General features: G+C 47.4%; 3 protein-coding genes across 3 annotated transcripts; all 3 read right to left on the bottom strand.

Moving 5' to 3' along the window:
• Positions 1-779: 779 nt before the first annotated feature.
• BKA67DRAFT_595362 (glycoside hydrolase family 63 protein-like protein) lies at positions 780-4,286 on the bottom strand (the record flags this gene model as incomplete). The annotated part of the gene is made up of 8 exons (XM_046105155.1): positions 780-1,125; positions 1,176-2,420; positions 2,475-2,934; positions 2,993-3,620; positions 3,724-3,820; positions 3,877-3,994; positions 4,059-4,097; positions 4,163-4,286. The coding sequence occupies 8 exons, from the start codon at positions 4,284-4,286 to the stop codon at positions 780-782; spliced, it is 3,057 nt and encodes a 1,018-aa protein (XP_045952328.1).
• A 4,142-nt stretch (positions 4,287-8,428) lies between these two features.
• BKA67DRAFT_86689 (uncharacterized protein) lies at positions 8,429-10,171 on the bottom strand. Its single transcript, XM_046109502.1, has 4 exons — positions 9,789-10,171; positions 9,633-9,737; positions 9,173-9,576; positions 8,429-9,115 (listed from the first exon to the last, which is right to left on the bottom strand). Exons 1-4 carry the CDS (start codon positions 9,942-9,944, stop codon positions 8,626-8,628), a joined length of 1,155 nt encoding a protein of 384 aa, XP_045952327.1. The 5' UTR covers positions 9,945-10,171; the 3' UTR covers positions 8,429-8,625.
• Positions 10,172-12,472: 2,301 nt separating this feature from the next.
• BKA67DRAFT_540809 (uncharacterized protein) lies at positions 12,473-13,042 on the bottom strand (the record flags this gene model as incomplete). Its single annotated transcript, XM_046100826.1, has 2 exons — positions 12,473-12,841; positions 13,019-13,042. 2 exons carry the CDS (start codon positions 13,040-13,042, stop codon positions 12,473-12,475), a joined length of 393 nt encoding a protein of 130 aa, XP_045952326.1.
• Between the last annotated feature and the right edge of the window lie 1,273 nt (positions 13,043-14,315).

The following is a 14,315-nucleotide window of genomic DNA, read 5'->3' as shown; positions in this document are numbered from 1 at the left end:
ATTGCCAGTTTAGGAGTTTACAGGGGTTGTCAACTTTACTAGTGCCGCCGCCGATCAACTTTGCAACTCTATCAAACTTCCACCACCAGCTGTCGTGTGACACAAGAGACATGCTCGTGACCCACAAGTCCTAAATTAAATAAGTATAACGACTAATATACCCACGGCTCTGCGTATCTATTGTATTGCATTTAATTGAGCCTGAATATTTCGGTATATTTGAGCCTGCTTCCAGTTCGATGAAGCCCTTCACCCCTTCTGTTTCGTCCTTTCTTTCCACTTTCTTTCAGCCATTCCCCACCCTCTCCACTCCGGTGACTCAAGCACAACAAGTATAATTCATACTTTAAATGCCCACATGGCAGATTTAAGGACTGCATATTAAATGCGCAATTTATAGTCTCAACGTGGTGTGGACTAATACAACATGAGACGACACGAGCTGAAAGCAGCCGTACTTGACTCTTTGGGGTTTGTACCATGTCTTGTGATGAATACTTGAACTGACTAGGCTTGGCAGGCACATTGTTATCTCCGAGGCCATAATTGTTGTTCCCTAAAACGCCCCGTATATTGTTATTGGTCCACATAGTCACCCCAGTCTATGATTTGTGTAAGCTTTTCTGCCCCTTTTAAGCGTGCAGTCTAATCCATTCATCCGACCTTCCATCTATGAGTGTAGCAATGCCAGCTTGGTATAAGCCATGTCCATGCTCTAGAACCTGGCCCCGAGGCACATCTGTCTTGTGGACGAAGAGGTGAAACTCTTTTACTGCCTCTTAGGCATGCGTCTCATATTCATCTTCCATATTGTTACCATCGTACTCCAGATCGGTCTTGACTTTCTCCAGCTGCTCGCTGATGTAATGATGCATGTGTTTATCTGCTTCCTGACGCTGTGTCTCACGTTCTGGATCAAGATCTCGTACACTATTGTCGTCCTCATCTCCATTGACCGAATTATCAAAGTCACTGCGCGCACCGATTGAGCGCGCTGTAGAAGAACGCCGCATTTGCGGCTTGACTGGTTTGTCCTTCTCCCCTCCGCGATGGAACACATCATCGAAGTAATGGGCCATTCCAACGGAAGGCGTTCGTGGAGTCTGTGGCAAACGGCAGCTGATTCTAGGGGAGAGTTAGCTTTTGAATCCGCTTTCAGATCATTCTTGACTTACCCAGTGTCATGGATCATACGGGCGATCAAACCAGTCCAACCACACTGATGTGTCGCGCCCAATCCACGACCAGTATCACCATCGAAGAATTCATGGAACCAGAGATTATCCTTCCAGTGTGGGTCGAAGTCAAGTACGTCGTTTCCATCGTTGATGCTACGACGACCATCATCACGACGAGCGAATAAATGTTGTAGCCTGTGCTGAACCTCTTCCGACACATGACCCAGGTGCATGTAGTCGCCTGAGCCAGTTGGGCATTCGACCTGGAATTGTGGGCCGTAGAAAAGGTAGAACCGCTGCAGGGATTCGACCAAGAGGAAGTTGACACATAGCCAGATAGGACCTCTCCAGTTACTGTTGCCTCCAAAGAGGCCAGTGTCGGAATCGCCCGGGACATATCCTACGGTGAACTTTTGTCCATTGACGTCCATTGAGAATGGATTTTCCTTGTGGTACTTGGACAGAGATCGAATACCATGCTCGCTAAAGAATTCATTCTCATCCAGCATTCTCTTGAGGATCTTCTCCAGACGCTCTTTACTGACCATAGAAAGGAGGATACGATTGCCCTTTCCTCTCTTCCTGATGCTGGCCATGTTCCTCTCGGCAAGATCACATCGGTTCTCCATAAACCAATCAACGCGCTTCTTGAACGACGGTAGCTTGTTGATCAGCTCCGGCTCCAAGGTTAGAGTGGCGTAGAGTGGAATGAGACCGACAAGCGATCGGACTGGGAGCTGCTGAGTCCAGGGACCGCCCCAAGAAATCGCGTCATAGTAAAATCCGTCCTCGTCGTTCCACAGTGACTTCTCTTCGGCGTTTCCAGCCTTGAAGGTCATTGCATCACTGATGAAGATGAAATGCTCGAAGAACTTGGATGCGATATCCTCGTAGATGCGCCTGTGCTTTGCCAGCTCAAGGGCGATATTGAGCATACACAAGCAGTAGAAGGCCATCCAGCCGGTGCTGTCAGCCTGCTCGAGAACACCTCCTGTGGGCAGAGGCTCGGAACGGTTGAATAAGCCTATATTGTCCAGTCCAAGGAAACCTCCCTCAAACACATTCTTGCCGTCCACATCCTTTCTGTTGACCCACCAGGTAAAGTTCAACAATAACTTTTGGAACACACGCTCCAAAAAGTCCAAGTCTTGGCGTCCATATAGCTTGCGCTCAATCTTGAACACACGGAAAGTGGCCCATGCGTGCACTGGTGGGTTGACATCTCCAAAATTCCACTCATACCTATAGAAAACATCAGCCAGAAACATTTTCAACATATGCAATTCGTTGACTTACGCCGGCAATTGTCCATTTGGATGGCAGTACCACTCCCTGGTGAAGAGGTCGATTTGCTTCTTGGCAAAGTCGGGGTCAATCATGGCAAGTGGGATACAGTGGAAAGCACTATCCCAAGCTGCAAAGAAGGGATACTCCCATGAATCCGGCATGGACAGGATGTCGTCAATGTGCAGATGCTTCCATTGCGAGTTCCTGACAGCTTTCCTGCTAGGAGGCGGAGGCGGTTGGGCCGGGTCGCCATTAGCCCACTGGTCCCAAATGAACTGATAATATTGTTTACACCACATCATTCCCGAGAAAGCTTGTCGCTGAATGTTGCGTAGATCATCACTCATCGGGAGTGGGCTGAGTCGGTAATAGAAATCGTCTGCTTCGTCTCGGCGCTTCTCGACAATGTCGTCGAACTCCTCTTCGTCAAGGTACGTCTCGGCTTTCTTGCTGAAACGGAAACGAACGACTTTGGACAAATATCAGTAATTTCTCCCGATAATGGCGTGACCTTGCAAGCAGCTTACCGGCACATTCCCCAGGTGCGACACCACCAGACTCATTGAAAGCAAATGAAGCTGCAAACTTGGTGCCGGTTTTGGCAGGGTTGATGGCCTCCTTCTTACCTTCCACAATGTACTGGTGGAACGCATCCTTGACATGCGGCACTTTGTTCTTTTGTCCATAGAGCAGATCGGTATTCGTGTCGTTGTCAGTAAACAGGAGCTGAGGCTGAACGTCGTCTCCGCTAGGACCAACACCAGGCGAAGGGGAGAGAAGAACATAGCGATCACCAAGTTTATGGTGCTTTGACTTGGCCAGGTTCTCGGCATGAGCTGAGATGGACGGTTTGAGTTTCTCGTCCTCTCTGCCCCAGGCCCAGGTGTTGCGGAACCACACATGCGGAACAATATGAAGGGGAGCAGGCTCTGGGCCTCTGTTCCATGCGGTAACACGGAACAAAAGCTCCTCGGCGTCGTCATCATCCTTTGCGGTCTCAATGACGATATCCCAGTACCTGTCTTCTTCGAAAATGCCAGTGTCAATGATTTGGTATTCCTTGTCTGTCTTGCCTCGCTTTGCGTTTTCTTGCAGGAGATCCTCGTAAGGAAATGCCTTTTGTGGGTATTTGTAGAGATATTTCATGTAGGAGTGCTAGAGTCGTGAGTACTAGCGGTCAAATCTAAGCGGGTAGTACATACCGTCTATAGAAAGCTTCATTAGCATCATTCTTTTGCAGGGCAGCGCAAAGACTTACAGGAGTGTTATCTAGATGAAAGTGAGCTTCCTTGATGCTTTCACCATGGTTGCCTTGAGGGTTGGACAAGCCAAAGAGTCGCTCTTTGAGGAAGGGACTAGATGCCTGTAAGCAGTGGAACCAGCTTGGTGATCCTATGTCAGATGCACGCACTCTTGTTCGTTCCAGAAAGCAAAAGCAATGTTCTGCAGACCGTGGGTATCGGAGACACCGGCGATGCCGTCCTCACCCCACCGGAAAGCTCGAGATCGGGCGTCGTCATGAGTAAAGTCTATTAGACGACATTCTTAGTATGCAAAAGAGGAAGGCTGATTCCAGGGCGGGTCTGTACTCACGGCTCCAGGCATCGCCATCGGCACTGTAATCCTCACGCACTGGAGGATGGTGGTAAGCACAGAATCTTAGATATTGATATGTCGTGGGATTAGAGCGGTCTTGCCTGTTGCCCATTGCCGCTCCGCAACGTAGGGCCCCCATTTCTTCCAGTACTTGAGACGGTCACGATCTTCCTTGAGGCGCTTCTCTTCCTCGGTGAGGTACTCGTGGCCATCGAAAACAACCATGGTGGCGGTCAGGACAGGACAGGACAGGAACCGTGATCCGAGCAGTCTAAGCAGCAGCAACAAGAAGTAGAATTATGCCGTCACTTGCAGGGTCAATCAGGCTCAATGGCAACGAGAACTCGAGTGAGAAACTTGTCTCGGCCGTCTAACGAGTGCACACAGGAAAAGAGCTTGCAGGAAACCTTAAAATGATAAGTAGGTGTAGGTGTAGGTGGAGTGTAGTGTGGCAGAAAGAATTCAGGTACGCGAAGCAGCTTAGGTGCCGTTGCTATCTAATTCTGGCAAGCCGAAGATGAGGAGAAGGGCTAATAACGTCAAGTAGGATGGGCCTACATGTGATTGGGTTGCTACACCGGCAGGTTGTGTGCGGGCATTTCGAGGACAACAATTACTTAGCTTAGACCAAGACAGGGCCGCTCATCAGCAAAGTTGACGATGCAACGACGAGATACGGACTACTGGGGCTCTGTCATGGAGGGGTAGGAATCTCCAACGCTAGACGTGGGCTGGATGCGAAAAGTGTCGCTTCCCATTTGCTCTTCCCTGTCGCTTAGTAGAGCCAAACCCATAATCTCCAAAGTATAGAGACGGGGAACTGTGCGGAGAATTATATGGGGAAGCAAGTACTGGAGACAAGCACGACGAGCAGCTCCCTGTCCGCAACACCGCTAGCAACGGGACTGACATCATTGTGCCCAACTGTGCCCTCAACAATCCCCGTTACGAACTGCCAAGTTTCTCGATCGGCCGTCAAAGGTGCGATTTCAATGGCAGTCTCGAAATTCAAAAAGAGCCTCAGGAGTAACTCATACCCGCATCCTTGCAGAGTTAGATCTTGAAGTTCGAGTCTAGACCGACCGGGTCCACCACTGCATGTACTGTAGTATATACGGTATTCAGCTATCAACCAACCCAAACTCTTAGGAATTCTGCGTCAAGAACTCCTGCCCCGTGTCCTGTTTCGAAATATCCCCTATAGAGTCTTGGAACCATGAAGTCATGGGGAGCGGCATTGCAAAATTTGTTGAGTAGCTAAGGAAGATAAGCCAGCACTTCGCCATTCGTCCCAGTATTTCTGGTGGCCTACCACTGTTACACGAGACGTGTGGTGTGGTGTGGTGGATTTTTGTCGCAGTCACGGAGAATGACCAACTCGAACTTTGAGTACGCAACCATAAGCATAAAGAAACTCGATCATGTGATGTTCTAACCTACGCCACGAAAACTGACCTCGCAGCAGTACTATAATTCTGCTTTCTAAGTAGGCCGCTTAAAGATTCTTACTGCTCCCTTCTATTCAGGCGGTTTACCATTTATTTGTTCGGAAAGTGCATATAACTTGATGCGGAAAGCCCGACACGTTTTGAAATGAGTGACGATAGGATCTTGACACCCACGATCGCTAAATATGTCCAATTTTGAAAATTACCTTAAAACCTCATGTAGCCAGGGGGTCAGTACCGAAAGGAGAGGGACTGGTTACTGTGTTAGTGTCCATAGCAGGAAAAAGACGCTCATATCAAACTGGGGTCTTCGTTTCCGGATCGTGAATCTTTGTATCCCCTGGCCCTTATAGCAAAACATATACGCATCCGGCTATGAGCTCCGTGTGCAACAGGGGCCGTCTCCATGAAGCAAGTATATTATTGAGGAACGATGGCATCTTTGTAACGACCCTTCGTTGCGAGTTGTTGAACTCCTAAAGATCAGCAGTATAGTGTTGACCTACTTGTAGACCATGGCCGTTGCGTATCTCACACAAATCCGAGCAAGAGGGCGATCTAGTGGAACGCGATAATGCAACTGTGCATTACAATTTCGGTGTCAACGATTCTCAACTGGTCTTCACACTTTCAGGGCTCTCTTCAAGCAGTGGGTGGATTTTCTTCTTCTTCTTCTTCTTCTTCTTCTTCTTCTTCTTCTTCTTCTTCTTCTTCTTCTTCTTCTTCTTCTTCTTCTTCTTCTTCTTCTTCTTCTTCTTCTTCTTCTTCTTCTTCTTCTTCTTCTTCTTCTTCTTCTTCCTCCTATTTCTTTCTTTCTTTCGACAATAAATCCCTTCCTCGAGAAGTTAGTTTCGTTTCGTATAAAACTATTCAAGAATCAAGAGCACCATATCTTGAACTAGAAGTTTTATTTTGCTAGTAAAGCTGAGATCGAAGGATGGTTGCTGCAGAGCTGATGTTGGCTCTGGGTCATCGTCAGCAGGTGTAGGCAACTCAGACATTCCAGTCCAACCACTTCTCAAGAAATGAATAACTTTACCATCGCAAATCGCCGCATCCACGACCGTCTAGTATTCCGTGATATTGACTCGCATCCAGGAAGCTGGACTAGGCGCTAGATTTACGGGCTCAAGAGGTCACGGAAAGTAAGAATAGACTCCGCAAAGCCTATGCAGATCGGCTGGCAAGTTGAGCGAGGAGTATCTGCTATCTACCTAATGGTCTGTTAGCTTCGCTTTCTTGCAGTTCTTTCCTGGAATTTCGATGGCTTCGAGACACACGATTTGATAACTATATGTCAAACGAAAAATAGGACTGGACTAGATATGTAAGGGGTAGTAGATCTGACTGGTTTCTGGCGATTTACTTATTGATAGTAGACTGTAAAGACTGCATCGAGAGATTCGTATCACTGGTCGGTATTTAGGCCGCATTTAAACAAGTAGTCATGCGGGCTCTGGTCAGTTCAACAACGACAGAGCTGTCATTATCAAGCTGTCTTCGGAACTCGATCTTACACTCCAACTGGGTTGTGGGCTAGTAGGATTAGAAAATTCGGGGAACTGCCGATCGCCCCTTTCGGCGATTGATGATATACTTGCCACGAGAAGTCTTCGGCGAATTTCCCGTAAGTTGTTTCTTTAAAGTATAAAATAAATGCATTAATATTAAAAGGTAAGAAAATATAAAGTAATTGGTCAAATATACTTATTTTATATACTAATTATTAATATTATGTAATTAATGAATACTTAATTATCGTGTTTTTTTAATTAATATTAGATATTACATAAGTGGGAGTTTTCCTTTTCCCGTACGGATATTATCTACGTATGTACACCGTGTACGACTTATACTTTCCTTCCTTTATCGTTTCGGAAACATGATATTAACTAGGCCTCATTGCTCACGTTATTATCTCATTTGGTAAAGTAGCGACTGGTGACCAATTATGCTGTTCGAATATGGTCTTATCATTACCCGACATTAGCTGTTACGTGAGGTATACTGATCTGATATCTGCGGATCAAGTGCTCAATTCTGTTTCGGTCAAGGCCAATTTTCGGCATAACAAACGTAGCATGCCGTCGATGTCTTCTAGTCATCAAGGAAGTTCGTTAATGGGAGCCATAAACCATCGGTGGTAAGTTGCCCTTGGATTTACTCTTTGATATGACGACACCAGATGGCCTGATGCATGTTACCTACTAGTGCCAGCGCCAGCACGCGAGATGTTCGCGGCCTCAATGGTTCCATCAAATTGCCATGCACAAGGACCATATTGTCTGAATACGTCAACAAAATATGACTTTAAGATGGCTCAGAATAGTAGCAAGTCATCTGCCCCGAGCGACTTGACATCCAATACTGAGTTTTCACCCCTACACTCAGCCTTTTCCAGGTCCTCTATCTACCGGCAACCCTTCTAGAAGTGAGCAACGCACAAACCCGTTGTCGAACGTGGTAAATACATCGCCACCGCCGCCAGAATCTCATGCTTGGCAAATCGTACGGGTAGTATTTGCTCAGCTTGATCTCGCGGTAGGAAGCGCTCCGCCCAGAGATCAGGCGCCGGATGTACCGGGAAAGTCCAGACGACCTCGTCGATGTGGTGCAGCCAGCTAGGGCCCAGGATAAAGTTGTCTATCTTGAGCGTATACCCGTCGTTCTCAATGTCCTGCCGCAGCCGTCGCGAGATATGGATACTAGAGCCGAGGCGCATGTATTCATTATACACCGAGTTCGGCAGTGACAAAGTTGGTAGCGTATTGGTATCGATATTGAACGTCGATGTCGTTTCGGAGCCAGGATCCGTTGCGGCCTTGGATTAAGTACGGATTCGCTTGAAGAGTTGAGGGTCGCGGACCATCTCAACCGGCATATACGCCCTTATGGGAACAGTATTGGCACTGATGCTGTCATTAGGTCAATTTCAAGGCCAGTGGAAAACAAAGTTGAAAGGCAAGAATTGTGGGGTGGAAAGAGAAAAGAGAGAAAGAGAGAAAAGCCCGTACGCTCATATCAAAACCCTTGTGCATCGCCGCTCGTCCCTCAAAGCTGATGCTGCAGGCATTTCTCTCGCGCACAAGCCTGTGTCCAATAATTTTCTTGCTTTGTTAGCCCGCTAATTCCTCCTGACTATCACTCTTATCGTACACGGTCTTGATTTTCATGCTCTGGCGTCGCTCGGCCTCCATTGCCTTTTTGAGATTTGGAGAACGGAAGCCCGCAATACTTATTCGTACATCCCGCTTGGCTGCCTTTATGGGCTTTCCAATATCCGCCTCCTCGTCGCCAAGTTGCGAGAACTCGGACAGGTCGTATATATCCCTGTTCCCACTGCGGGCGTTCACGTTGCGGTGGGTGTTCGACTGATAATAAGCCATACCGCTCGTAGGTCCTCCAGAGCCAGTCGAGGGCTTGGTCCAGCCAAGGCTATAGCTGATTTCCTTGAGTAACGGTCGTAATGTTGCAAGGCACCCGGCGGTTATGGCAAGACCTTGCTCGACGGCGGACCAGATCGCGATATCAACGGTGGCATAGAGAAAGTCGAAGTTACGGAACTGATGTAGATATGGGAATCTAGCCACAACGGCAGATGATGCACTAATAGAATGTTTTAGTTCATAAGCAACATGGGAAAGGTAAACAATCATGACTCACACGCAACCCATAGCTAGAATGGGAATAATAGTAAACTTTATTCTGCGATCGATCTGAAGATCCCACAGCAGGAAACCAGGAAGAATAGCAAATGTGAAGTCAGAAATGACACTGAAGGAGCTGTAAAGAGCAGCAAGTCCAATGATAACCTCAACGCTAACACATGTACCATTGTGAGGATTACCGTAGAAGGTGCCTACTCTTTCCCAGAAAAAATTGACTGGAGAACATTGAAGAAGAGTGACGAGAAAGAAGGCGATGCCAGCGAGGACGGAGAAGAGCATGGCGGTATATATGGTCCATATGTGAACCTTCTTCACTGTGATACGGAGCAGAAAGCAACCGATGGACATTTTCGAAGCGATCATGCAGCACGCATAGAAGAGATAACAAAAAAACCAGCACTGAAATGTCAGCTATCAGCAATGTTTAACAATATTATCTGTGTAAGCCAGCATACCTTCATGGCAGATGCAGCGTCGCTCTCAGTGAGGTCTGCAAAGTGGCGGCCGGTTCCATAGTGTACACCGGCCATAGAGAATGAAGCAAACAAGCTGAACGCAGTCTAGATTCAGAAATGTCAATATTGTCATCCCAGAGATTAAGGTCATCTTACCGATGCCAGAACCATGAACCAGTCATCGATTCCCCATGACTTAACCATGAACAATCGAACGTAACATCTAAGCAGTGTTGTAATGATAGCCAGAGTCATAAAAACAATATCGACACTAAGAAGCTGTGGGCCTCTGTTCTCGATATCGGTAGACATCTTTGCAGATACTGACGGACTGGTCTCCTACTTCGTCGAATCCCTATGGCTGGTCACGAAGAGGCAGCAACAAGGTTTACACATCCTCAAGGCAAGGAATGCGGAGACATGGCGATTATATGGATTAAATCAAAGCAAGCGCCTGCACGTCAATACGGGTATATCGTTTGCCCCAAGTGTTTGGCTCCAATTTGGCCTCCCCGGCGCCCTTTCCTGGTTCCTGCACTACGGTATGCCATGCGGACAGGGACCGCTCTCGATCTGACGATGATTTGTATTACCAGAGGTTTTGCATGGCATTTTGGGATCGCTCGCCTCTTTGACCCATGGCGAGTGTCACCTAGCCAGCCGCTTGCAGCTAGACCTACCGGATACCAAAGATGGTACATAGTACCATTCCAGCAGAACGGAACCGGTTTCCGAAGATGAGTCTGAGGTTCGTGAGCCTATGGAGACTACTGGAGACCAGGCCAGCCAGTAAAATCAATTTTGCAGTAAATCTGGGCCTTGAATACTGAATGTGGCGCTGGAACCGGTGCTAGGGAGCCACGCTTGTCCCTGCATCTGCTAGGGCCGGGTGTATGGGTTGGTACATATGTAGTACTGAACTCCATACCAAAGAAGTGTAAGCCAAGTAGTTATAGGCAAAGTAGTGGCCAAAGCTCACCTGCATATATACATAGTATATCGGTCCCTGCCTCAGATCACACGTTTTTGACAGAACTATCGTGGGGCACCGGACGATAGCTAACATGGTCTGTGATTGGAAATATTGTTCTCTATCGGCACCAAAGAGTAGGCTAAGATCAGCGCTTCTGCCAAGCACAGACGCTTAGAAATACCATTCTGCTTGTGCAAGTTGAAACACAAATTGATTTGCTAAACTGGACCCCTTTCAGGATAGTGTGCAGTCCACATATACGTTTTCGGCTGATGTCAAAGCTCGAGCCAAGATAAAACCAGTGCTTCAAAAATGGACTGGTAATAACACCGTGATCCTCCCCTCATAAGATGGCGGACTCGTTGGCCCGGAATGTTTCTTCAGGTGCACAGACGACGAGATGTTGAAGGATTTTTCGGCTCAATATCTACATTGCGTACGGAGGGTTGTAGATCCAGGTTTAAAGCTCCTCGCAATGCCTCCGGTGAGCTCATCGAATTCCAGTAACTTGGATTTCACGGTGAACACCAACAGTATCTGCGAGCAGCTACAGGGTTGGATAAATGCTGCAACTCTCGATCTATCGACGTGACACCGCGGTATGTAAAATTGTACGATAATCGGTAGCCTCGGTTGTGACACGGTAGTTGGGCTCGTGATGAACATGGGAGTGCCGGTCGTCGTTCGCAAAGCTTGGCTAGATACATACAGACTCTCCCTGTACAGATCCGTACTCTGCAGTAGAGACTGTATGTACTGTAGTCTAGTCTCGGACTACCGGCAACCTCCGACAGAACCACATCTTCGGGTATATTAACGGGCAGGGCTGGGGTCACACACTTCTCGAGTAATGCTATAAGTGGACACGAGCACCGTTCAGGTAGCAATGATAATGGACCTCAGCCAATTTGATACGCAGCAGAATATTATCGTAACGTTTGATCTTCCCTATTCTCCATGATCGAGTTTTACTCCACGTGGCATCGCTGAAATTTGCATTTGACAGGTGCGCAAGTGTTGGTTACTGAAAGCTTAAGCTTTTATAGGATTATCGGGGCTTGGCTTTCCAACTTGGACAATCGTTATTATGGTCAACCCCTAGGAGATTGAAGACAGAGCCAAAATGACCGCTCCTGCTGACACTGTTGCTCGACTATTCATGATGTTTTGCAATTTGGTATGATCTACGATTAGCCACAAGGCCATCAACAACAGCGGCGGTTTCTGATCAGTGGCGTCAATGCATTGGCTTACAATCTCCATACAACAAAGCAACGCAATGTAGAGCAAGGCAGGAAACGCATCACTCATGGAAGCAATCAAACGGGCCATTGGTCCAATGCCGTTGTATCTCCTTGACCGCGACAATGCCAATCCGAGTCAAGTTCTGCTGATTAAGAGGCAATCGATCGGAAGGACTTTTAGTGGGAAAAGTAGAATTACGCATTAGCGACGCGCGTTACGAAGTAGCTGCTACCATCAGCAGATTATGGGTCGATGTACTAGATCTGGAGAAATTCTACACAATGCACAAAATAAATGTCTTTTCTATATATTTTAAAGAGTAGGATTATCTCCCTAAGTAATGTTTACAACGGGTCTTGTGCTGCCCAACTATAAACATGCTACTACCAGACAGAGCAGCTTATTAATACGGTACTGTTTTATCTTACTTTTATTCGAATGATAGCATGCTCAGGTATAAAATTCAAACTTGTATTTGGACCCTTCGTTTTGTTGCGACCGATAGTCATGCTAAACACAGCAAACAGCGAGCGATATTCATGAAACGAAGTGATAAAATGGTTGCTCGCCTAGAATGTCGGAAGATGGAGGTACATAGTCCATAGGCTTCTTGCCCCATTTTCTACTTTCTTGTCTTGTATAGGAACCATATCGCAACCATAGTCGCAGCATTCAAAGACACTAAATTGCGATAAACCATCTCACCGTATGTTATACTCGCGGGCTTCATCAAGGTGTTTCCATATAACCTTGGTTTGTGCCGTTGATCCTTGATAGTACGTTGGACCTTGATAGTACGTTGGACCTTGATAGTACGTTGGACCTTGATATGCGTGATGTTGGTGTCGATTTGGAAGATGTACGACGTTTTGTGCCCGTCGCTTGATCGGTCGTCACGTATGCGCTTCAAGTACCGGAATTCATGTGATCCACAAGCAGAGGCCGTTGGTGCTGGATAAGGGCCGTAATTTGGAATACGATGGACTCTTGACTCCTCAAGAATTTAATCGGCAGTAGTCTAAATGTTGCACTGGGACATCCATTACATCAGAGCTTACAGCTAGAGTTCTTCTTATTATTTATTGCTCAAATGAAATGCTTAGGGATATCCCTTGTTCTCGCCTTACATGGTACAAGTGATATATATACATACTACCAGTGTACTTACCGATCGTTCCCTGTGTCGGTACATTGTAGCAACACGCAGTACGCTATACTATATATCTCTTACCAGGATATACATTACAGATTGCTCCAATGAATGCGATTCTAGTGGTATGAATAAAAAACCGGGGACGAATCATCGCGGAACATTGGCCGACTGCATTGAACGTTTAGTTGGTGTCGAGGATTCCGCGTATCCATTATATCATGGAGGCAACCCCCACGATTTATTGCTAATGTAGTCATATCTCAGTGTGGCCCACGAGATCACAATGATAGAGCGACATGGGATTGCAGAAGCGAAGGAAAGCAAGTGGTGAACATCCACATGGCGGACGGGTTGGATGAGGAAGATTATCCCTGAAAATGATCTGAGCCAGTGAACCGGCAGAACGGTGCCAGTGGGTCCACTGATTGGCTTCCTGGCACCCACGTGCGTTCAAGTGCATTCATTCAAAGTCGCAACACTCGAGCCTACTCAAAACTCCTCCTGGCTGCACGCAGAATGCTGCGACCAGGACCTCTTCTGATGTGCTCCCCAATAGACTGGCTGCGTCCAGCAATATTGCGTGGGCGATATTGGCGATTTAAGCTGCGGCCGTTGAGGGCACACAGCCACTTGCCACACCGGTGACCATGAAATTCGCATACAACAACATGCCCGCACAGTAGCACTGACAGAGTACTCATGTACAGCAGATGGCCAGAATGTAACTCGTCGGCCAGCAGGCGTCGGCCAAGCATAACAACTAGTAACCCACCAACCTATTCGCGTGTACAGGGATTCTTGGCTGTCCTATTTCGATGATGGATATGGATGAAAACGATTTTCAGCTACAGCCCTCAATTAGTTACGCATTTCAGCCTGAGAATGTCTCACAAGAAGCTAGCCGTAGTGTAATGTAGGGTCTTTTCTTATGCTGGGGTAGTTCACATTGAGGGGTCGAAGTCATGTCCCAGTTGAGGTTGGGCAGAGCAAACCCAAACCCAAGCCCAATCAAAGGGCGTGATCCGAGCTCGGGTATTACAGGACATGGCAGTCTGCAGTCCCCTCGTGTCGGGGCGATGAGCATGTAATCCGATCGTTGGTGCACTCCCTCCCGGCATGCTTGGTGTGAACCGAACTTAACTTGAGCCTTCCTCACAAACCTCTGGCCTAATGCCCGTGGTGGACAATTGACTGCTCTGATTTCTGAGCAATACTCTACGGTACAGTATACGTAGAGGCTTGACTCAAGCCGGACAAGACTACGACCCTTTTTCGCGGCTCGACCCCACGAACACACGAGGCTCAACGTGAC

Source organism: Truncatella angustata (assembly GCF_020726525.1).
Source record: "Truncatella angustata strain MPI-SDFR-AT-0073 chromosome Unknown BKA67scaffold_10, whole genome shotgun sequence".
NCBI lineage: Eukaryota > Fungi > Ascomycota > Sordariomycetes > Amphisphaeriales > Sporocadaceae > Truncatella > Truncatella angustata.
This window is presented reverse-complemented; position numbering and strand designations above follow the sequence as displayed.